At 44.6% G+C, this 24,987-nt stretch overlaps 1 protein-coding gene across 1 annotated transcript in view; it reads left to right on the forward strand.

The window, feature by feature from the left end:
* Window positions 1-24,987, forward strand: part of LOC120031526 (protein PTHB1-like) — a 112,936-nt gene that overhangs the window by 3,280 nt on the left and 84,669 nt on the right. The window contains exons 4-6 of the mRNA XM_038977316.1: window positions 2,758-2,822; window positions 14,257-14,370; window positions 22,259-22,433. Coding sequence (XP_038833244.1) covers window positions 2,758-2,822; window positions 14,257-14,370; window positions 22,259-22,433 — 354 coding nt within the window. The remainder of the gene's footprint in view (window positions 1-2,757; window positions 2,823-14,256; window positions 14,371-22,258; window positions 22,434-24,987) is intronic.

Here is a 24,987-nt window from a genome sequence, read left to right on the forward strand (position 1 = left end):
CACCGAAGGACTAGAATTTCACAGGAATGATGATGTCACGTGTTGGGAGACAATGGCTTTTCCTGTAGCTACCCACCCAGTCCTAAACACACATTAGCTTCATGTACATAGTAGGGCCAAGGGTTTTTCCTGATCACATGACCTTGCTGACCCTGTCGTGAACTCCTGACCATAGTCATACTGTCAGGCTGTGAAATACCCTGTACCACAAAGTCAAGAGGTAGTTGGTGTCAGGGCGTTTGGTTATCCACTGAGTAGATAGACATCAATGGAGTTCATGAACCTATGGCATTGACTTTAACTTTGTTCTTGTCTTAATCTGCTTCCAGTAAATCCTGACCACCATGTCATGAGTTCGGCTCGGCTTTCTCCATGTGATTTATCATACCGTATCAACCACCTAGTCTCAAACCTGGCTGGTTCCACTACTTTAAGCTAACCATCAAGTTACCAACACATAGCTGGAGACACCCCAGTGTCCCATTTCAAATGTTGTTAAAGGAAATTTGTTCTCAAGGACTCTAACTTGCTAAATACAGGTTGAGTAAATACTCAAATATTTTGAACAAAAAATGTCAACCGCTAGACTGAAACCGCCATTGCCCCCTCTGCTCTCCCTATGGCCAAAAGTGTTCAAGTAAGAGGAGAAAGAGGGGGATAGGAGGAGAAAGGGAGGAATGGAATGGTGAGGGAAGACGGGAATGTTGGGATATGTCATAAAGGTGGTCCATTCCTGGGTGCACAGGGACCTCCTGGAGAGACAGGCTTCCAGGAAAAGCCAGGCGTTTTTTCCCCAAAAGCTTTTCCCACAAAAGGGATGTATGAGTCAAAGGATTCTTTCTTCTGTTTGTTTGCATTTTATGTTAGTGTATGTTTTGAGGAAGCTGGTTTTGGTTAGCATTTTTAATGACCATTGAGTGTTCTCTAAACAGAGAAACACATTGTAAATGTTGTCTCTAGAGCAGTGGGGTGGGAGATGGTGAAATGTTTTCTCATTGACAGTGGGCACTGTGGTTTTGAGTAAAGAAGAAATCACCTGGCTTCATTTTTAGTTGTTTTTCCTCCGTAAACATGACAGCAGGGTTGACGACAGACATGTTCCTCTGCAAAGCTGTAGAACACATGTGCAAACCATAGATTTACATCAAACAGATTTGTCATTTTTTCCTATGTATATTGTATTATATTTATCTGTTCACAACTTGTGCTTGAAGTAGCAGTTGCCCCCAGAATACACATTTAGGGCCAGAGTTGACTACCCCCAGTCCTAACCTTTTCCATTAGGATATACAGTTGAAGTCGGAAGTTTACATGCACTTAGGTTGAAGTCATTAAAACTCGTTTTTCAACCACTCCACAAATTTCTTGTTAACAAACTATAGTTTTGGCAATTCGGTTAGGACATCTACTTTGTGCATGACACAAGTCATTTTTCCAACAATTGTTTACAGACAGATTATTTCACTTATAATTCACTGTATCAAAATTCCAGTGGGTCAGAAGTTTACATGCACTAAATTGACTGTGCCTTTAAACAGCTTGGAAAATTCCAGAAAATTATGTCATGGCTTTAGAAGCTTCTGATAGGCTAATTGACATCATTTGAGTCAATTGGAGGTGTACCTGTGGATGTATTTCAAGGCCTACCTTCAAACTCAGTGCCTCTTTGCTTGACATCATTGGCAAATCAAAAGAAATCAGCCAAGACCTCAGAAAATAAATTGTAGACCTCCGCAAGTCTGGTTCATCCTTGGGAGCAATTTCCAAACGCCTGAAGGTACCACATTCATCTGTACAAAAAATAGTAAGCAAGTATAAACACCATGGGACCATGCAGCCGTCATACCGTTCAGGAAAGAGACGTGTTCTGTCTCCTAGAGATGAACGTACTTTGGTGCGAAAATTGCACATGGGAACAAAGATCATACTTTTTGGAGAAATGTCCTCTGGTCTGATGAAACAAAAATAGAACTGGTTGGCCATAATGACCATGTTTATGTTTGGAGGAAAAAGGGTGAGGCTTGCAAGCCAAAAAACACCATACCAACCGTAAAGCACTGGGATGGCAGCATCATGTTGTGGGGGTGCTTTGCTGCAAGAGGGGCTGGTGCACTTCACAAAATAGATGGCATCATGAGGGAGGACAATTATGTGGATATATTGAAGCAACATCTCAAGACATCAGTCAAGAAGTTAAAGCTTGGTTGCAAATGGGTCTTCCAAATGGACAATGACCCCAAGCATACTTCCAAAGTTGTGGCAAAATGGCTTAAGGACAACAAAGTCAAGGTATTGGAGTGGCCATCATAAAGGCCTGATCTCAATCCCATAGAAATTTGTGGGCAGAACTGAAAAAGCGTGTGTGAGTAAGGAGGCCTACAAACCTGACTCAGTTACACCAGCTCTGTCAGGAGGAATGGGTCAATTTCCCCAACTTATTGTGGGAAGCTTGTGGAAGGCTACCTGAAATGTTTGACCCAATCATTCTCTCTGCTATTACTCTGACATTTCACATTCTTAAAATAAAGTGGTGATCCTAACTGACTTAAGACAGGGAATTTTTACAAGGATTAAATGTCAGGAATTGTGAAAAACTATGTTTAAATGTATTTGGCTAAGGTGTATGTAAACTTCCGACTTCAACTCTACTTAATTATATCTATACTGATCTACTCTTATGTCAGTATTGTCCTGTATGTTTTCATTGGCGATTTTGGACGTCTGTTCTTCGCAGTGATTGAATGATCTTCTCTGCAGGTGTTCAGATCTGCTTCATCTGGCTGTGCTGCACCCCAGAAAACTGTCTGTGTACTCCGTCTCAGGTAATACCACACATTTCAACATTGGCTGTAATATGCCTGCCACCCCACATTGATTTAGTGGACTACTACAGACTGGAATATGTTCCGGGATTCATGTGATTACAGGAGTTTAGCACATTTAGCACGTCGTCCACACAGTGACTTTATGTACTGTACATATCCCAACTAAAATTAATGGATTACAGGCAACATCCACACTGAGCTAAAGGCCATGGCTGCCGCTTTCAAGGAGCGGGACACTAATCCAGACACTTATAAGAAATCCCGCTACGACCTCTGACGAGCCATCAAACAAGCAATGCATCAATACAGGACTAAGATCGAATCCTACTACGCCGGCTGTGACGCTCGTCGGATGTGGCAGGGCTTGCAAACTATCACAGATTACAAAGGGAAACCCAGCCACGAGCTGCCCAGTGGCACGAGCCTATCAGACAAGATAAAAGCCTTCTATGCTCGCTTCGAGGCAAGCAACACTGAACCATGCATAAGATCAGCAGCAGTTCCGGACATCTGTGTGATCTGGCACTCCGTAGGTGATGTGAGTAGGACCGTTAAACAGGTTACCATTCATAAGGCCACGGGATGGGGGCACTGTTGGTAGCCAAGGATGTAGAACGCGTTTCCCTATCGCTCCTGAGTTAGTGACCAAATATATATATTTCTGTTTGGCCAGGCATCTGAAGAGACCCATAAACAATTCAGATCAGGTTTGAGAAATGTAAGTTTGTAATGTCGTCTACCCGTCCAAAAACGGAGTCTGCAAGAGCAGGCCGCAGCAAGCCCGCGCCCTCTCCTGATTCGCCACCGGACGCTGCTAATGCCGGCCCCACGGAAACACTGACTGGAGATGCTACAATCCCTGATAGGCACCCTCAAAACCGATCTTTTCGGTATAATTGACTCTCTCTCTACCAATCTCAGGTCAGAGATATCAATGGTCAAAGACGAGCTTAAAAAATCTATTGAGAGTATACAGAATAAGCTCGACGAACACGGAGTGGCCTTATCGGATTTGGAACGAGGTGCTACAGACCACAGCACTCGCATTAGCGAGCTAGAGGCTAACGTTGGCTCATTGATAACTAAGGTGGCATACCTCGACAATAGATGCGAAGATATGGAAAGTAGAATGCGGAGGAACAACATTCTTCTACTGGGAATACCGGAGGGAGTGGAGGGCCCAAGACCCACGGAGTTCATGGCCCAGCTGCTTCAGGAGCTGCTCGGTCTGGAGGAGAAGCCACTGCTAGACCGGGCCCACCGCACTCTGCGTAGCCGACCCCGGGATGGAGAACCCCCGCAACCATTTGTCATCAGGGTGCATTTCTTTCACGTCCGCAATGACATACTGAGGAGATCGGGAGAAGCATCCCCTCTCCTCTATAAGGGTAGAAGATTCTCGATATTTGCGGATTACACCACAGCTGTGGCTAAGAAGCGGGCTAGCTTTTGAGCTGTGAAGCGCCACCTACGCGCCTTCCCGGGCGTGAAGTTCGGCCTCATCTACCCTGCGGTTCTGAGACTGACTTTACCGGACGGCTCCACGCACAGATTCGAGGACCCGGCTTTAGCGGCAGATTTCATCAACAAGAACGTGAAAGCGGCTGTTGTACCGCATGGTGTGGAACAAATGGTTGGTTAGCAGGCTAGTTAGCAGGCCGAATGGTTTGCTAGCGAAGCCAATTTTGCTGGGTTCATCGACATTTGAATGTCATTCTCTTTAAAATATATACTGTATATATATATTTTCTAACCCAGGTTGCCGCCTCTAATGCCAAAATCTGGCTGTTTTACCATCTGTGTTGCTGTTTTACCTCTCTGAACCACCCATCCCGGATCCGGGATCATTGTCATCAGAAACGCTGACTAGCATAGCCTAGCATAGCGCCACAGGTAAATAATATAATATAATATCATGAAATCACAAGTCCAATACAGCAAATGAAAGATAAACATCTTGTGAATCCAGCCAACATGTCCGATTTTTAAAATGTTTTACAGCGAAAACACAACATATTTATGTTTGCTCACCACCATATCCAAAAAAACACAGCCATTTTTTCACAGCAAAGATAGCTTTCACAAAACCCACAAATAGAGATAAAATTAATCACTAACCTTTGAACATCTTCATCAGATGACACTCATATGACATCATGTTATACAATACATTTATGTTTTGTTCGATAATGTGCATATTTATAGCCACAAATCGTGGTTTTACATTGGCGCCATGTTCAGAAATGGCTCAAAAATAGCCAGAATAATTACAGAGAGCAACGTGAAATACAGAAATACTCATCATAAAACTTTGATGAAAGATACATGTTTTACATATAATTAAAGATACACTGGTTCTTAATGCAACCGCTGGGTTAGATTTAAAAAATTACTTTAGTAAAAAGCATCCCATGCAATAATCTGAGACGGCGCTCAGCCATTCTCCGCCATGTTGGAGTCAACAGAAATACTAAATTACATCATAAATATTCCCTTACCTTTGATGATCTTTCATCAGAATGCAGTGCCAGGAATCCTAGTTCCACAAATCGTTGTTTTGTTTTATAATGTCCATTACTTCTGTCGAATTAGCAACTTTGGCTAGCATGTGTCCATACAAATTTACGCTAATGAACGAAAACTTCAAAAAGTGATATTACAAATCGAATAAACTGGTCAAACTCAGTTGAGAATCAATCTTCAGGATGTTTTTCTCATATATATCCAATAACGTCCCAAACGGAGCATTTCTTCATGTCTATATGACTCAATGCAAACAAGGACATCCCATGCCCAGAGTGCGTGGCCAAGAACTGGCAATCTGCCTCACCAGTCACTCCAAAAGCTCTCGTTCGGCCCCACATCATGCTAGACGCTTCATTCCACGTTCTACTGCCTGTTGACATCTAGTGGAAGGCGTATGAAGTGCATACAGATCCATAAATATAGGAGAATTGAATAGGCGATGACTTTCACAGCGACCCATTTCAGAATTTTCACTTCCTGTTTGGAAGTTTGCCTGCCATATGAGTTCTGTTTTACTCACAGATATAATTCAAACAGTTTTAGAAACTTCAGAGTGTTTTCTATCCAATAGTAATAATAATATGCATATCATATGATCTAGGACAGAGTATGAGGCCGTTCAATTTGAGCACCAATTCATCCAAAAGTGAAAATGTCGCCCCCTATCCTAGAGAAGTTAAGACATGACTCAGCCTAGTGTAGCCCATCCTGCTGGAGGGAATGGCTTTAATTTTCTCACTTAGAACTGCAGGGGCATAAATAACCCAGTTAAACATAGTAAGGTGCTACACCACCTTCATCAATTGAAAGCTCACATCATCTTTCTCCAAGAAACTCATCTGAAGGTATCACAACACTCATGTCTTCGGTGCAGATGGGTGGGTCAGGTGTTCCATTCCTCATTTCAGAGTAAGGCCAGAGGGGTGGCTATTTTACTTCACAGATCGGTACCTTTTACATGTTCTAATGTGATCGCAGATCCCCATGGTAGATACATAATTGTCAGTGGTAGGTTGCTCAATACAAAGGTACTTCTTGTTAATATTTATCCTCCTAATTTGGACAATGGTGATTTTTTTTTCTTCTCCCAAATCGGTTTTCTCTACACTCCCAGATACGTCTTCCCATATGTTGATCTTAGGTGGTGACTTTAACTGTTGGTTAGACCCACATTTGGATTGATCCTCCACTAAACCTACCACCTTATCAACCTCAGCTAGAGTTGTCCGACCCTTTGTCTGAATTCGCCGTTTCAGATCCTTGGAGATTGTTTAATCCAGCTGGAAAAGCATACTCTTTTTTTCCCCTCATCAGTTCACCACACTTTTATGCGCATAGACTACTTCCTTGTAGATGAAAGGCTCCTCCATTCCATATCTTTATTTTCATATAATCCAGTTGTTGTATCTGACCACGCCCCTGTTACTATGGAAGTAGCCTTTCAGAATGTTGACGATCTGCGACCGCCTTGGCGGCTAAATACTCAACTGCTCAGCAATGAACACTTTGTCAATTTTGTTTTGAATCAAATCGACTTTTTCATGATTACAAATAGAACCCCGAACATCTCTGCGTCTACTCTCTGGGAAACTTTGAAAGCTTATATCAGAGGTGAAATGATTTCCTACACCGCACATGAGAACAAACTGAAAAGGGATAGGCTATCTATGTTAACACGCTGTATTGCTCAATTAGATGGCATTTATGCCGTTTCACCATCCCCGGATATTTATAAGGAACGTTTAACTTTGCAAGAAGAATTTGACACATTATTAACAGACCAGATTACTGAACTGCTTGTCAAGTCTAGGAGCACTTACTATGAACAAGGAGATAAAGCCAGTAACTGATTAGCTCACAAGTTACGTCAACTATCATCATCAATTCAGATTCCTAAAATTCGTACATCATCTGGGTTATCATTAGATCCTAGGGGGATCAATGATGAGTTCAAGAGATTTTACCGTCTCTATATACTTCTGAAAGTAAAGCGGATACAATGGAATTTGATGATTTCTTCCACTCACTTGCTGTGCCTTCTGTCAGCTGGGGTTTGGTTAAAAAATTAGAGCAGCCGATCACTGTTGAAGAATTGTCTAATGCTGTCAAATCCCTTCAATCTGGGAGAAGCTCAGGGCCTGACGGCTACTCGGCAGAGTTTTATAAAACGTTTATCTCCAAAATAGCCTCTATTCTAATTTAAATGTACAATGAAGCATTTGTAAATGGTTCTCTCCCACAGACTCTCACTCAGGCAACCATTTGTCTTATTCTTTAAAAAAACAAAGACCCTCTTGACATACCGTCCAATTAGCCTGCTAAATGTTGACTATAAAATTCTAGCCAAACTTCTGGCAACGCGTCTGGAAACAGTCCTCCCATCAATTATCTCACCGGATCAAAAAGGATTTATTAAAAATCGACACTCATTCTTCAATCTTCGACGATTACTTAATACACTGCTCAAAAAAATAAAGGGAACACTAAAATAACACATCCTAGATCTGAATGAATGAAATATTCTTATTAAATACTTTTTTCTTTACATAGTTGAATGTGCTGACAACAAAATCACACAAAAATTATAAATGGAAATCAAATGTATCAACCCATGGAGGTCTGGATTTGGAGTCACACTCAAAATTAAAGTGGAAAACCACACTACAGGCTGATCCAACTTTGATGTAATGTCCTTAAAACAAGTCAAAATGAGGCTCAGTGTGTGTGGCCTCCACGTGCCTGTATGACCTCCCTACAACGCCTGGGCATGCTCCTGATGAGGTGGCGGATGGTCTCCTGAGGGATCTCCTCCCAGACCTGGACTAAAGCATCCGCCAACTCCTGGACAGTCTGTGGTGCAACGTGGCGTTGGTGGATGGAGCGAGACATGATGTCCCAGATGTGCTCAATTGGATTCAGGTCTGGGGAACGGGCGGGCCAGTCCATAGCATCAATGCCTTCCTCTTGCAGGAACTGCTGACACACTCCAGCCACATGAGGTCTAGCATTGTCTTGCATTAGGAGGAACCCAGGGCCAACCGCACCAGCATATGGTCTCACAAGGGGTCTGAGGATCTCATCTCGGTACCTAATGGCAGTCAGGCTACCTCTGGCGAGCACATGGAGGGCTGTGCGGCCCCCCCAAAGAAATGCCACCCCACACCATGACTGACCCACCGCCAAACCGGTCATGCTGGAGGATGTTGCAGGCAGCAGAACGTTCTCCACGGCGTCTCCAGACTCTGTCACATGTGCTCATGTGCTCAGTGTGAACCTGCTTTCATCTGTGAAGAGCACAGGGCGCCAGTGGCGAATTTGGCAATCTTGGTGTTCTCTGGTAAATGCCAAACGTCCTGCACGGTGTTGGGCTGTAAGCACAACCCCCACCTGTGGACGTCGGGCCCTCATACCACCCTCATGGAGTCTGTTTCTGACCGTTTGAGCAGACACATGCACATTTGTGGCCTGCTGGAGGTCATTTTGCAGGGCTCTGGCAGTGCTCCTCCTGCTCCTCCTTGCACAAAGGCGGAGGTAGCGGTCCTGCTGCTGGGTTGTTGCCCTCCTACGGCCTCCTCCACGTCTCCTGATGTACTGGCCTGTCTCCTGGTAGCGCCTCCATGCTCTGGACACTACGCTGACAGACACAGCAAACCTTCTTGCCACAGCTCGCATTGATGTGCCATCCTGGATGAGCTGCACTACCTGAGCCACTTGTGTGGGTTGTAGACTCCGTCTCATGCTACCACTAGAGTGAAAGCACCGCCAGCATTCAAAAGTGACCAAAACATCAGCCAGGAAGCATAGGAACTGAGAAGTGGTCTGTGGTCACCACCTGCAGAACCACTCCTTTATTGGGGGTGTCTTGCTAATTGCCTATAATTTCCACCTGTTATCTATTCCATTTGCACAACAGCATGTGACATTTATTGTCAATCAGTGTTGCTTCCTAAGTGGACAGTTTGATTTCACAGAAGTGTGATTGACTTGGACTTACATTGTGTTTAAGTGTTCCCTTTATTTTTTTGAGCAGTGTATTATATATTATCCTTCTGTCGTCAATACCTCTGAAGCCATTATATCCCTGGATGCAGAGAAAGCGTTTGATCAGGTGGAATGTAAATACCTTTTTTACACTCTAAATAAATGTGGCTTTGGCTCCAAATTCATGGCTTGGATAAGACTTCTGTACTCATCCCCCTCAAGCCTCTGTCAGGACTAATAACACTCAATCAAACTGCTTCCCTTTGCAACGATCGACACGCCAGGGTTGCCCTTTAAGTCCCTTACTGTTTGCCCTCGCCATAGAACCACTTGCTATAACACTTCGCTCCAACCCCCTCATCAAATGTATAGTCAGATACGGACACGAACACAAACTGTCTTTATATGCAGATGATTTATTATTATACACATCCAACCTTTCTGTCTCTGTTCCTGCTGCCCTTGCCACTTTTGCATCCTTCGGTCACTTATCAGGGTATAAACTGAATCTCAGTAAAAGCAAATTAATGCCGCAAAAATGGCCGCAAAAAAGATTCCACTCTACATAACTTGCCATTTAAAATTGCTCACAATAATTTTATTTATGTCGGGGTACATGTCACAATCAGATTTGAAAACCTTTTTCAAGCCAACTTTGCTCCTCTTTTAACCCGTACTAAGGATGATTTGGAACGCTGGTCTTTGCTACAACTCTCCTTAGTCTAAATAATTAATTATATTAAAATGAATACTCTGCCTAAATTCTTCTCTATCAGTGCCTTCCGATTTCTTCCCAATACATTTTTCAAAAAGTTCGACGGCCTAATACTACCCTTTTATATGGGACAAAAAGCCCCCCCAGGATGCGAAAACAGCTTTTGCAGAGGCCCAAACCAGATGGCGGTCTAGCTCTACCAGATTTCAGAATCTATTGTTGGGCCACTAACCTTAGGATCATTCACTACTGGTTGCAGAGCAGAGAGATATTCCCACTCCCAATTTGGCTAGAGATGGAGGCTGCCTGGTCTATACCGGCATCATTGTCTTCCCACGCTCACTCCTCCGTTACAGGCCCTTACTCATCCTTCACCAAAAATATGTGTCAAAACAACATTGAAGATCTGGAATCAATTTAGGCGCCACTTTGGGTTTCAAACAACCTCTTCTTTGGCTCCGGTAGCCTCCAACACAGCTTTTCCCCCATCTATTGTTGATGGTGCTTTCTCAACATGGTCTAGTCTCGGTATTAAAAGATTCAGAGTTATGTATATTAATACATTTAGTACATTTGAACAATTATCAGCTAAATTTGGTCTCCCCAGACATCATTTTTTTAGGTTCTTACAAGTCCGGAGTTACATCCGCAGCATAGATCCAGGATTCCCCACCCTTCCTGGTGAAACCCAGTTCGACACATTTCTTGTCCCACTTCCTACTCTGAAAGGCACCGTGTCAATAATCTATAGTCAAATTTGCTCACTAAAAGTCATCTCATTAAACAATTTTAAATCCTCATGGGAGGAGGAACTGGGTGAGGAAATATCTGATGAACAATGGGAAGGGGCACTCAAAAGGGTACACAGCTCTTCTATTTGCGCTCAACACGGCCTCATTCAATGCAAACTCATTCATAGGGCCCACTGGACCAAAGCAAGATTATCCAAAATTTACAAGGATGTGAACCCTAATTGTGTACGACGTAATCAGTCTCCTGCTAATCATGTACACATGTTTTGGTGTTGCCCATCTCTTGTTGGTTTCTGGAAAGACATCTTTAACACGCTCTCAGAATTAAGCGGCACACAGATCGAGCCAGACCCTTTTATTGCATTATTTGGGGTTTCCTTACCCACAATACAATTGACCAAAATGAATAAGGATGTAATTGCCTTTGTCACTTTGTTAGCGAGACGATTAATTTTACTTAGATGGAAATCCTCTGCAGCCCCTTCTCATGCTCTTTGGATTAAATCTGCTTTGAATTGCATAAAGTTGGAAAAAATTAAAGACAGTCAATGGGTCTGTAGACAAATTCTATGCAATGTGGGCTCCCTTCTTTTCTTATGTTAAACGAATACATTTCCCTGCAGTTCCAGAGTGATGTATATTTATATATTGGTGATGTAAGAGGCCAGGTATGTGTATACATGACATCTCGGATGTTAAGGACGGTATTATCTGTACTTGCTGACCCATAACAACTGTATCAAAAAATATATATATTTTTCCTTATTTTATTATTTTTTTGTTGTATTTTTTTTATATCAAATGTATTTATATAGCCCTTCTTACATCAGCTGATATCTCAAAGTGCTGTACAGAAACCCAGCCTAAAACCCCAAACAGCAAGCAATGCAGGTGTAGAAGCACGGTGGCTAGGAAAAACTCCCTAGAAAGGCCAAAACCTAGGAAAAAACCTAGAGGGGAACCAGGCTATGAGGGGTGGCCAGTCCTCTTCTGGCTGTGCCGGGTGGAGATTATAACAGAACATGGCCAAGATGTTCATAAATGACCAGCATGGTCAAATAATAATAATCACAGTAGTTGTTGAGGGTGCAGCAAGTCAGCACCTCAGGAGTAAATGTCAGTTGGCTTTTCATAGCCGATCATTTAAGAGTATCTCTACCGCTCCTGCGGTCTCTAGAGAGTTGAAAACAGCAGGTCTAAGGACAGGTAGCACGTCCGGTGAACAGGTCAGGGTTCCATAGCCGCAGTCAGAACAGTTGGAGACTGGAGCAGCAGCACGGCCAGATGGACTGTGGACAGCAAGGAGTCATCATGCCAGGTAGTCCTGAGGCATGGTCCTTTCCAATTTGTAAGTCGCTCTGGATAAGAGCGTCTGCTAAATGACTTAAATGTAAATGTAAATGGGTAGGCAGACCATTCCATAAAAATGGAGATCTATAGGAGAAAGCCCTGCCTCCAGCTGTTTGCTTAGAAATTCTAGGGACAATTAGGAGGCCTGCGTCTTGTGACTGTAGCGTACGTGTAGGTATGTACGGCAGGACCAACTCGGAAAGATAGGTAGGAGCAAGCCCATGTAATGCTTTGTAGGTTAGCTGTATTCCTGTATTGTTGTCTTTGATGTGTTTTTTTTATACTACTACCAAATAGCTTACAAGTGCAATTATTTTTAAATGCTGGTATTGAAAATTCAATAAACAAAGTATAAAAAAATAAAAATAAGGCCGCGGGATCAGACGGATTACCAGGATGCGTACTCAGAACATGGCGGGTGTCTTTCACTGTCATTTTCAACCTTTCCCTGACCCAGTGTGTAATACCTACATGTTTCAAGCAGACCACCATAGTCCCTGTGCCCAAGAATAATCTGTCTAAATGACTATGGCCCCGTAGCAATCACATCTGTAACCATGAAATGCTTGGAAAGGTCATGGCTCACGTCAACACCATCCTCTCAGACACCGTGGGCCCACTCCAATTCGCATACCGCCCCAACAGATGACGCAATCTCTATTGCACTCCACACTGCCCTCTCCCACCTGGACAACAGGAACACCAATGTGAGAATGCTGTTCATTGACTACAGCTCAGTGTTCAACACCATAGTGCCCCCCAAGCTCATCACTACGCTCAGGACCCTGGGACTGAACACCTCCCTCTGCAACTGGATCCTGGACTTCCTGATTTGCCGCCACCAGGTGTTGAGGGTAAGCAACAACACATCCGCCACGCTTACCCTCAACATAGGGCCCTTCAGGGGTGTGTGCTTAGTCCCCTCCTGTACTCCCATTCACCCACAACTGCATGGCCACGCACAACTCCAACCCCACCGACATGACGGTGGTAGGCCTGATCACCGATGGAGATGAGACCACCTATAGAGAGGTCAGTGACCTGCCAGGACAACAACCTCTCCCTCAACGTCAACAAGACAAAGGAGTTGATCTTGGACTACCGGACACAGAGGGTTGAGCACGCCCACTTCCACATTGATGGGACTGTAGTGGAGCGTGTCGAGAGCATTAATTTCCTCGGTGTCCACAGGAATTAACATGGTCCAGACACACCAACACAGTCGTGAAGAAGGCATGACAACGCCTCTTCCCATCAGGAGGTTGAAAAGATTTTGCACGGGCCCTCAGATCCTCAAAGTTCTAGGCTACCCGAAACGTTTGACCCAAGTTAAACAATTTTAAAGGCAATGCTACTAAATACTAATTGTGTGTATGTAAGCTTCTGACCCACTGGGAATGTGATGAAAGAAATAAATCATCCTCAAAAAGTTCTATAGCTACACCATTGAGAGCATCTTGACTGGCTGCATCACCGCTTGGTATGGCAACTGCTTGGCATCCAACCGTAAGGGTAGTGTGTACGGCACCTACCGCACTGCAAACGGTACTGATGCACCAAGTCTGGAACCAACAGGACCCTGAACAGCTTCTAACCCCCCAAGCCATAACACTACTAAATAGTTAAACAAATAGCTACACAAACTATCTGCATGACCCTCTTTGAAGTAACTATTATGACTCCTCACATATGCTACTGTTTATTATTTATCGTGTTGCCTTCCCCGACCTATGTACATATCTACCTCAAATAACTTGTACCTCTGCACATCGTCTCGGTACTGGTACTCTGTGTACTGTATAAAGCTAAATTATCGTTACTCATTGTGTTCTTTTTTTCTATATTTTTCTCTCTGCTTTGTTGGGAAGGGCCCGTGAGTAAGCATTTCAATGTTAGTCTACACCTATTGTTTATGAAGCATGTGTCAAATAAGATTTGATTGGTTTTTGATACTATGTCAGTTTGCTCCCGTTCTTCTAGTTCTCTCTCTGCAGATTTAACCATAGGACATAGCAATGATATGTGACAATAAATATTAATATGGGTGGTCTCTCTCTCTCTCTCTCTCTCCCTCCCTCTACTGTCTGTCTCTCTGTCTCTACCGTAGGTACTGCTGGTAATGTGGAGCATGGGGTTCAGTACCAGCTCAAGCGGGTCTATGAGCACAACCTCCAGAGGACTGCCTGCAACATGACCTATGGAACCTTCGGAGGGGTCACAGGTAACACATCACAGCACCCCCATGAGCAGCTCAAACACTTCACATGTAACAGATTGACAGTGTAGTCACTAACCACACACACACACACTTTTTTTTATTTTTGGGGGTTAATTCACTGTCCTTTCATTTCTAATGACCACAGAGCTATAAGTGTAGAATATGATTCATTCTGTGTGGAGGGAAACCCTTGGCATTCTGGTGCAGGTTTATTTGGATGGTAGTGACTGGATCAGTGTGTGCATGGGTGTGTGCATGCATGTGCACACATGTGGGTGTATTTGTATGTGCAGTAAGTTAAGTTGTGTGTGTCCTTTTTCAAGGTTGTGTCAGGTGAACCACAGAAGCTCTCTTTTAGCCTGCCATGAACACACTGCTGAAATCTGGACCAAGCTCCAGATGAGACAACAGGCAATTCATTAATGGAAGAGCACACCTATCCAAACACGTGCTCCCTGGAACACACACACACACCTCAACAATATATCCCTTGTTCTATTATTGGCCTTCCCTTATCTAAAAGAGCTTCAGTTAAACACTGGTTTGTGTGTGCGCATGCACGTGTGTGTGAGGAGACTTGGAGCTGTGTTGGTTAATGTTATAGAGGAGATGTTTAGGATGGGAGTTGTTACTTTTCTTGGATGCTGCGGAGTCGAGAGCTTTCCCCTCCTTTTTTCCAAATACATATTTTTCCCTTGAGGGATGATTTCTTCCCCCCATCCTCTCTCCCTCTCTCTCCCCTGGCATTCTAACATTCCTCATTAACCCCTGAACTCTTCTTCACCTTCCTTTTGTTTCATAGACTTCTAGAGCTTTATGGACTCCTTCATTCATGCCAGTTTCATGCACACACACACACACACTCTCTGCCATTCACTTCCTCACTCTGTTGCACTCTCTCTCTCACATCCTTTCTCTATTAGATCAAATTAATGCAGTTGCCATACCAGGCAGTGATGCAACCAGTCAGGATGCTCTCGATGGTGCAGCTGTAAAACTTTTTGAGGATCTGAGGACCCATGTCAAATCTTTTCGGTCTCCTGAGGGGGAATAGGATTTGTCGTGCCCTCTTCACGACTGTCTTGGTTTGCTTGGACCATGTTAGTTTGTTGGTGATGTGGACACCAAGGAACTTGAAGCTCTCAACCTGCTCCATTACAGCCCTGTCGATGAGAATGGATGCGTGCTCGGTCCTCTTTTTCCTGTAGTCCACAATCATCTCCTTTGTCTTGATCAGGTTGAGGGAGAGGTTGTTGTCCTGGCACCACACAGCCAGGTCTCTGACCTCCTCCCTATAGGCTGTCTTGTCGGTGATCAGGCCTTCCACTGTTGTCATTGGCAAACTTAATGATGGTGTTGAAGTCGTGCCTACCCGTGTAGTCATGAGTGAACAGGGAGTACAGGAGGGGACTGAGCACGCACCCCTGAGGGGCCCCCGAGTTGAGGATCAGCGTGGCGGATGTGTTGTTACCTACACTTACCACCTGGGGGCAGCCCGTCAGGAAGTGCAACTGAATCCTGGAGAGGGAGGTGTTTAGTCCCAAGGTCCTTAGCTTAGTGATGAGCTTTGAGGGCACTATGGTGTTGAATGCTGAGCTGTTGTCAATGAATAGCATTCTCACGTACATTTGAAGTCGGAAGTTTACATACACTTAGGTTGGAGTCATTAAAACTCGTTTTTCAACCACTCCACAAGTTTCTTGTTAACAAACTATAGTTTTGGCAAGTCGGTTAGGACATCTACTTTGTGCATGACACAAGTAATTTTTCCAACAATTGTTTACAGACAGATTTTTTCACTTAATTCACTGTATCACAATTCCAGTGGGTCAGAAGTTTACATACACTAAGTTGACTGTTTCTTTAAACAGCTTGGAAAATTCCACAAAATGATGTCTTGGCTTTAGAAGCTTCTGATAGGCGAATTGACATCATTTGAGTCAATTGGAGGTGGATGTATTTCAAGGCCTACCTTCAAACTCAGTGCCTCTTTGCTTGACATCATGGGAAAATCAAAAGTAATCAGCCAGGACCTCAGAATAAAAATTGTAGAACTCCACAAGTCTGGTTCATCCTTGGGAGCAATTTCCAAACGCCTGAAGGTACCACGTTCATCTGTACAGACAATAGTACGCAAGTGTAAACACCATGGGACCACACAGCCGTCATACCGTTCAGGAAGGAGATGCGTTCTGTCTCCTAGAGATGAACGTACTATGGTGCGAAAAGTGCAAATCAATCCCAGAACAACAGCAAAGGACCTTGTGAAGGTGCTGGAGGAAACAGGTACAAAGTATCTATATCCACAGTAAAACGAGTCCTATATCGCTCAGCAAGGAAGAACCACTGCTTCAAAACCGACATAAAAAAGCCAGACTACGGTTTGCAACTGCACATGGGGACAAAGATCTTACTTTTTGGAGAAATGTCCTCTGGTCTGATGAAACAAAAATAGAACTGTTTGGCCATCATTATGTATTGAGGAAAAAGGGGGAGGCTTGCAAGCCGAAGAACACCATCCCAACCGTGAAGCACGGGGGTGGCTGCATCATGTTGTGGGGGTGCTTTGCTGCAGGAGGGGCTGGTGCACTTCACAAAATAGATGGCATCATGAGGTAAGAAAATTATGTGGACATATTGAAGCAACATCTCAAGACATCAGTCAGGAAGTTAAAGCTTGGTCGCAAATGGGTCTTCCAAATGGACAATGACCCCAAGCATACTTCCAAAGTTGCTTAAGGACAACAAGGTCAAGGTATTGGAGTGGCCATCACAAAGCCTGACCTCAATCCCATAGAATATCTGTGGGCAGAACTGAAAAGCATGTTCAAGCAAGGAGGCCTACAAACCTGACTCAGTTACACCAGCTCTGTCAGGAGGAATGGGCCAAAATTCACCCAATTTATTGTGGGAAGCTTGTGGAAGGCTACCTGAAACGTTTGACCCAAATTAAACAATTTAAAGGCAATGCTACCAAATACTAATTGAGTATATGTAAACTTCTGAGCCACTGGGAGTGTGATGAAAGAAATAAAGCTGAAATAAATAATTCTCTCTACTATTATTCTGACATTTCACTTTCTTAAAATAAAGTGGTGATCCTAACTGACCTAAAACAGGGAATTTTTACTAGGATTAAATGTAAGGAATTGTGAAAAACTGAGTTTAAATGTATTTGGTTAAGGTGTATGTAAACTTCCGACTTCAACTGTAGGTGTTCCTTTTGTCCAGGTGGGAAAGGGCAGTTTGGAGTGCAGTAGAGATTGCATCATCCGTGGATCTGTTGGTGTGATATGCAAATTAGGGAGGGTCTAGGGTTTCTGGGATAATAGTGTTGATGTGAACCATGACCATCCTTTCAAAGTATTTCATGGCTACAGACATGAGCGCTACGGGTCGGTAGTCATTTAGGCAGGTTACCTTAGTGTTCTTGGGTACAGGGACTATGGTGGTCTGCTTAAAACATGTTGGTATTACAGACTCAGACAGGGAGTGGTTGAAAATGTCAGTGAAGACACTTGCCAGTTGGTCAGTGCATGCTCGGAGTACCCCGTCCTGGTAATCCGTCTGGCCCAGCGGCCTTGTAAATGTTGACATGTTTCAAGGTCTTACTCACATCGGCTGCGGAGAGCGTGATCGCACAGTCGTCCGGAACAGGTAATGCTCTCATGCATGTTTCAGTGTTACTTGCCTCGAAGCGAGCAAGCTGTGCTTACCCTTTGTAATAGTTTGCAAGCCCTGCCACATCTGACGAGCGTCAGAGCCGGTGTAGTACGATTCGATCTTAGTCCTGTATTGACGCTTTGCCTGTTTGATGGTTCGTCGGAGGGCATAGCGGGATTTCTTATAAGCATCCGGGTTAGAGTTCCGCTCCTTGAAAGCGGCAGCTCTACCCTTTAGCTCAGTGTGAATGTTGCCTGTAATCCATGGTTTCTGGTTGGGGTATGTGCATACGGTCACTGTGGGGACGACATCCTCAATGCACTTATTGATAAAGCCAGTGACTGATGTGGTGTACTTCTCAATGCCATCGGAAGAATCACAGAATATATTCAGGTCTGTGCTAGCAAAACAGTCCTGTAGTTTAGCATCTACTTCATCTGACCACTTTTTTTATAGACCGAGTCACTGGTGCTTCCTGCTTTCATTTTTGCTTGTCAGCAGGATTCGGGAGGATAGAATTATGGTCAGATTTGCCAAATGGAGGGCGAGGGAGAGCTTTGTATGCGTCTGTGTGTGGTGTAAAGGTGGTCTAGATTTTTCTTTCCCCTCTGGTTGCACATTTAACATGCTGATAGAAATGAGGTAAAACTGATTTGTTTCCCCGCATTAAAGTCCCCGGCCGCTAAGAGCGCCGCCTCCGGATGAGTGTTTTCCTGTTTGCTTATGGCGGAATGCAGCTCAGTGAGTGCGATTTTAGTGCCAGCCTCGGTCTGTGGTGGTATGTAGACCACTACGAAAAATACAGATGGTGTGGTCTAAAGCTTATCATGAGATACTCTATCTCAGACGAGCACAACCCTGAGACTTCCTTAGGTATCGTGCACCAGCTGTTGTTTACATATATGCATAGGTCCCCGCCCTGTGTCTTACCAGAGGCTGCTGTTCTGTCTTGCCGATAGAGTGTATAACCCGCCAGCTGTATGTTTTTAATGTCGTCGTTCAGCCTTAAGTCTGTGAAACATAAGATATTACAGTTTTTCATGTCTCGTTGTTTGGATATACGTGCTTTCAGTTCGTCCCATTTATTTTCCAGTGATTGAACGTTAGCTAACGTTAGCTAGCAGAATGGAAGGCATGGGCAGATTAGCCACTCTTCGCCTGATCCTCATAAGGCATCCTGATCTATTTTCGCGAAACCTACGTTTCCTTTTCCAGCAAATCACAGAGATATGTGCCTGGTCGGGTGTCTGTAGTATATCCCTCGCTTCTGAATCATTGAAGATGAACTCTTTGTCCAATTTGAGGCGAGTAATCCCAGTTCTGATGTCCAGAAGCTCTTTTCGGTTATAAGAGACGGTAGCAGCAACATTATGTACAAAACAAGTTACGAAAAAACTAACAAAATAGCATGGTTGGTTGAGAGCCGTTAAGACGACAGCCCTACCCTCCAGCGCCATCTTTTTTCTCCCTATCCCTCCTCCCTTTCCATTTCTCTCCTTCTCTTTCTTACTCTCTGAGTCTCTCTCTTTCTCACACACACTCTTAGAATAGTCGTGTCCCTCTCCTTTCAGTGTAGAGAGAGTGGATTACAATGATGTTCCTATGAATAGAACAAGAGGATCCTGTTCCAGGGTTACACTACCACACATCACCACCAGGGAGCAGCACAGCCTGTGAAATCAGCTCCTACACACCACCGTACACACTTGTCATCTGTGTACTCATATGAAATGAGTGTGTGAAGGAGCTTGCTCTAAATGTGAGCACCCAATAGCACCCAATAGTTCCTGACCATGGAATGACTGTAAGCACTGTAAAAGCAATGTTGTACTAATACAGCCCTAATGGCTTGGCTGGGTTTGGGTCAGAATCGGGCCACACACTCACACACACAAACAGCATAGGCCATTCTAAGCAGCACCTGGCCCACACTCTAGCCCAACTCCACCCAGAACCCAGGCCCAAAGACACTGCACTGCTCTGCTCTGTCCTGCCAGCCTCTGTTTTGTCCTTGGGCTAAACCTGTGTAACAGCATGTTCTAATAATGTTATTAGTAGAGCTGGTTTCCTCTGTATGTTTCTGCTAAGGTTAGAAGTACTGGACTAATATTTTATAGCTCTAGAAGAGCGGTTTTTGATATCTTTAGTATGGGCGTAGACCCACACACAGCGTGAGAAGATACACATACATGCACACACACCAAACCTGCACGTGTGCCTACACTGACACACACACACAGGGCGGGGTAGTTGTGTGAGTGGCCTTGTCCTTCAGTGTTTTACTGACCTCCCACCCTGAGCCCAGTTCACCAAAGGGGATGACCAGAATAGCTGGTGAAGCACACACCCACACGTGTTTATTAGTGTATGTGTATGTGTGTATCTGCTCTGTAGGTGGTACTCCCTGACCCCTCGTTGATGTGAGTGATTTTTTTTTAAATAGCGCGTAGAGGCCTAATTATAGTTCTCTGCTCTCACAGCCGCTCTGTGTTATGGCTCATTGTGTGTGTGTGTGTGTGTGTATGTGTGTACTCAGCCATCTCAGATTTTCTCTGCCATAAAACTCAGTGGGCCATTCCAAGCCCTCCACACACGCACTCGGAGAACGCAGACCTAAAGCTGTGTAAGGCTGCTGTGAACAGGCCTGCTCAGTCCGAGAGGTGTTAATGGACATATCAGATTCAGCAGGAGACAAATGAGCAGAGCAGCTCAACCACCACTACAACACAACATAGCAGAGCAGCTAACCCACCACTACAACACAACATAGCAGAGCAGCTAACCCACCACTACAACACAGCATAGCAGAGCAGCTAACCCACCACTACAACACAGCATAGCAGAGCAGCTAACCCACCACTACAACACAGCATAGCAGAGCAGCTAACCCACCACTACAACACAACATAGCAGAGCAGCTCACCCACCACTACAACATAACAGAGCAGCTAACCCACCACTACAACACAACATAACAGAGCAGCTCACCCACCACTACAACATAACAGAGCAGCTAACCCACCACTACAACACAACATAACAGAGCAGCTCACCCACCACTACAACATAACAGAGCAGCTAACCCACCACTACAACACAACATAGCAGAGCAGCTAACCCACCACTACAACACAACATAGCAGAGCAGCTCACCCACCACTACAACACAACATAGCAGAGCAGCTAACCCACCACTACAACACAACATAGCAGAGCAGCTAACCCACCACTACAACACAACATAGCAGAGCCGCTCACCCACCACTACAACACAACATAGCAGAGCAGCTAACCCACCACTACAACATAGCAGAGCAGCTAACCCACCACTACACCACAACATAGCAGAGCAGCTAACCCACCACTACAACATAGCAGAGCAGCTAACCCACCACTACACCACAACATAGCAGAGCAGCTAACCCACCACTACAACATAGCAGAGCAGCTAACCCACCACTACAACACAACATAACAGAGCAGCTCACCCACCACTACAACATAACAGAGCAGCTAACCCACCACTACAACACAACATAGCAGAGCAGCTAACCCACCACTACAACACAACATAGCAGAGCAGCTAACCCACCACTACACCACAACATAGCAGAGCAGCTAACCCACCACTACAACATAGCAGAGCAGCTAACCCACCACTACAACATAGCAGAGCAGCTAACCCACCACTACAACACAACATAGCAGAGCTGCTAACCCACCACTACAACACAACATAGCAGAGCTGCTCACTCACCACTACACCACAACATAGCAGAGCTGCTAACCCACCACTACACCACAACATAGCAGAGCAGCTAACCCACCACTACAACACAACATAGCAGAGCAGCTAACCCACCACTACAACACAACATAGCAGAGCAGCTAACCCACCACTACAACACAACATAGCAGAGCAGCTAACCCACCACTACAACACAACATAGCAGAGCAGCTAACCCACCACTACAACACAACATAGCAGAGCCGCCCCAACAAGTCAGGCAGAACTGTATGATGCATACATTTTCCCACAGAACGTATAAAATTCTGCAAGTCATTTAGTCAGGCAGCATTCAGGTCTGTGTTCTGTCATTGTGTGTACTTTTCTGTGATGCCAGTATGATTCCACCAGGTTGTCATGTGTTATTGTACTAACCCTGTGTGTTGAATTAACGTTTATTCAACACTCATGTAACATTTGTCTTTTATTCCCTCCCCTCAGACCACCACTCTATGTGTATCCAGTCCATGGATGGCATGCTGATGTTCTTTGAGCAGGAGAGTTACTCATTTGGCCGTTTCCTCCCTGGCTTCCTCCTGCCTGGTCCTCTGTGTTACTGCTCCCGCACTGACACCTTCCTCACTGTGTCCTCAGCACGACAGGTGGAGAGCTACAGGTACACACACACGCTGCAACACACACGCTGCAACACACACACATACGCTGCAAAGCACGCGCACACGTACACACACACCCTCCTCAGGGGTAAGTAAATGAAAAAGTGAGTGTGAGAGGGAGTGAAGAAGTGTACTCGTCGCCTCTGAAGGCCATCTACCTGCCTGCTACTCTGCGCTAGATCTTTAAATACATCTGTGGTGCAGCAGACAGACGGGAGGCCATTTTCTAGTCCTAACACCACAAACCACTGCACCATCTTTAAATAATAGGGGAGAGTGTTCTCTGTGTGTGTGTGTGTGTGTGTGTGCCTCCTTCTTTGTGTCCGTGTGTGTAAATAGTGTATAGGGGATACTGCAGATGGCAGATTGGGTGTATTGGGCCCTATTGCCACAGCTGAGTCTGGTTATCTCCGGTGCAAAGTTAACATTTTCACATCCTAATGAAATTTCCACTCATTGATCGCCACAGCTCCCCATGTAAGCCCTGTCTTTATTTTCCTCTACTTTGGCCACTCATCGCCCCTCCACAATAATCACAGTTACCTTCCTCAACAAACACACGCCGGGATTTTCCCTTTTCACGCTCCTGTTAAAACCGGATGGAAATTGGGGAAAGGCCGAAGTGTGTGTGTGTTTCGGTGTGTGAAACCCGGCCTTCCAGCTGTTTGTTATCCCAGATTTCTCCGATATCAAGAGCTTCCCCAGATGAGATATCCATGCGGAAACGCTGACCTCACCCCCCTGTTCCTCCCTCCCCCTCCTCCCTCTCTTCAATTCTCAGACTGTATATATGAATTCTAATAAAAATTATTCTGCCCAGGATGAAGCGCTCTGTCCCCAGTTAACACTCGGCTGTGTCTAGACTTGGTCTCTGTGGCTAGAATCCCACTTTCTGATCAAATCTAGAATCAAAGGTCATAAACTGTAGATACGAAGAGAGCTAAATTTGGTAATGAAAATCCTGCATCTTAGTTAGAAATAGCCTTGCTCTGAGTGTCATGTACTGCATAATATCAGTCAGCTAGGGAACTGTTCCGCTCCCTCGGTTTGTTTAGCCAGTAATGTTGATTTTCTCTGCGCCCGAGCGTTGGTGAATGTGATTTTGTGTTTGTGTATCAGGGAAGTATTGGGGAGATATCCTCTTTCATATAAATGACTGGGCTGTTTCCTCTGGCTGCACACATCCCCACACTTCATCTAGCCTCCATGCCCCAGCTTCACACACTCACTCTGTGTCTCTCTGGGCTGTCTGAGACAGAGAGACTCTATCCAACCTGTAGAGGTTGACTGAGTTTGTGTGGGTTGAACTGGTTAAAGGTGAGCCTCGTGGGGTGTGTGTTGGTAGTGTGTTCATGATCATACATTTCATACACACAACCGTGCATGCATATTATGCACATATTTATACTCATGTAAACACCCTCACTGCTCCGCTGGGCTGGCCTGAGCTGTGGAACTCTGAATGTGTGAGCTCACCGTTTACAACCAGTATGCATGCTGGTGAATCAGTTCTTCAAGGTTTGACTCTACCATCTCTCACACACACACACACACAAACACTCTTTGTGATTCTATGTGTTAGGGCTCTTTCACGCTAGCTCATTCACCAACATACCTGATCATAGTACTCTGCCATTAAAAGGCCTTGGCTAGATGGTGCCAAACTCTCCCATCCATTTAGGATTGAGGCCTTCAGGTTTCTTACAGCTGATCAAAAGTAATGTATGAATGCAAACCGAAGTGCACTTATTCGATGTGCATTTGTCAGGAGTGTACTCTATTGTTACCCCTCTGCAACCTTTAGTCAAAATATAGTCCCGTTTCCTCTTCCTCCACCTTCCCATTGGCACTGCTTGCTGTTGTCTTTGGACATGTTCATCCCTCCATTCCTTTCTCAGAGAGAGAAAGAGACTTTCTCCCTGACAGAGCAAATTGTCTCCTGTCGTTTCCAGCTTCATAAACATCAGGGCTTAGCAGGTTCTGATTTCCCTTCACATAATTATCTGATTCTTAGCAGCTTTTCCTTCTACCTCCCGAGGGGCAAGGTGACTGAGCGCGCGTGTGTGTGTGTGAGATGTCTGTTGCAACTATAGCCAGTTCCAGCTTTTTACTGGAAATCAGATTGTATTAATGCCATAGTGCGAGACTACTGTAGACTAACTCCAGATCAGTGTCATGATACTGCTATTAATAAGGCCATTGTTTGAGAACGTAAAAGCATGATACTAGCGTACCTGAATGTTTTGTGGCATAAACTTTAGTTAACAGACATCCATCGGTGTTATGACATGTCATTTATTATGACAGTGGGGCTTCTGACAGAGGGTCCAGCTGAAGTGTTTCTGAAGTGTTACCACTGAGCACAGTGTGTGTCTAAACTGAAGTGTTACCACTGAGCACAGTGTGTGTCTAAACTGAAGTGTTACCACTGAGCACAGTGTGTGTCTAAACTGAAGTGTTACCACTGAGAACAGTGTGTGTGTGTCTAAACTGAAGTGTTACCACTGAGAACAGTGTGTGTGTGTGTCTAAACTGAAGTGTTACCACTGAGAA

The sequence above is a fragment of the Salvelinus namaycush genome, chromosome 37 (genome assembly GCF_016432855.1).
Source record: "Salvelinus namaycush isolate Seneca chromosome 37, SaNama_1.0, whole genome shotgun sequence".
NCBI classification, from domain to species: domain Eukaryota; kingdom Metazoa; phylum Chordata; class Actinopteri; order Salmoniformes; family Salmonidae; genus Salvelinus; species Salvelinus namaycush.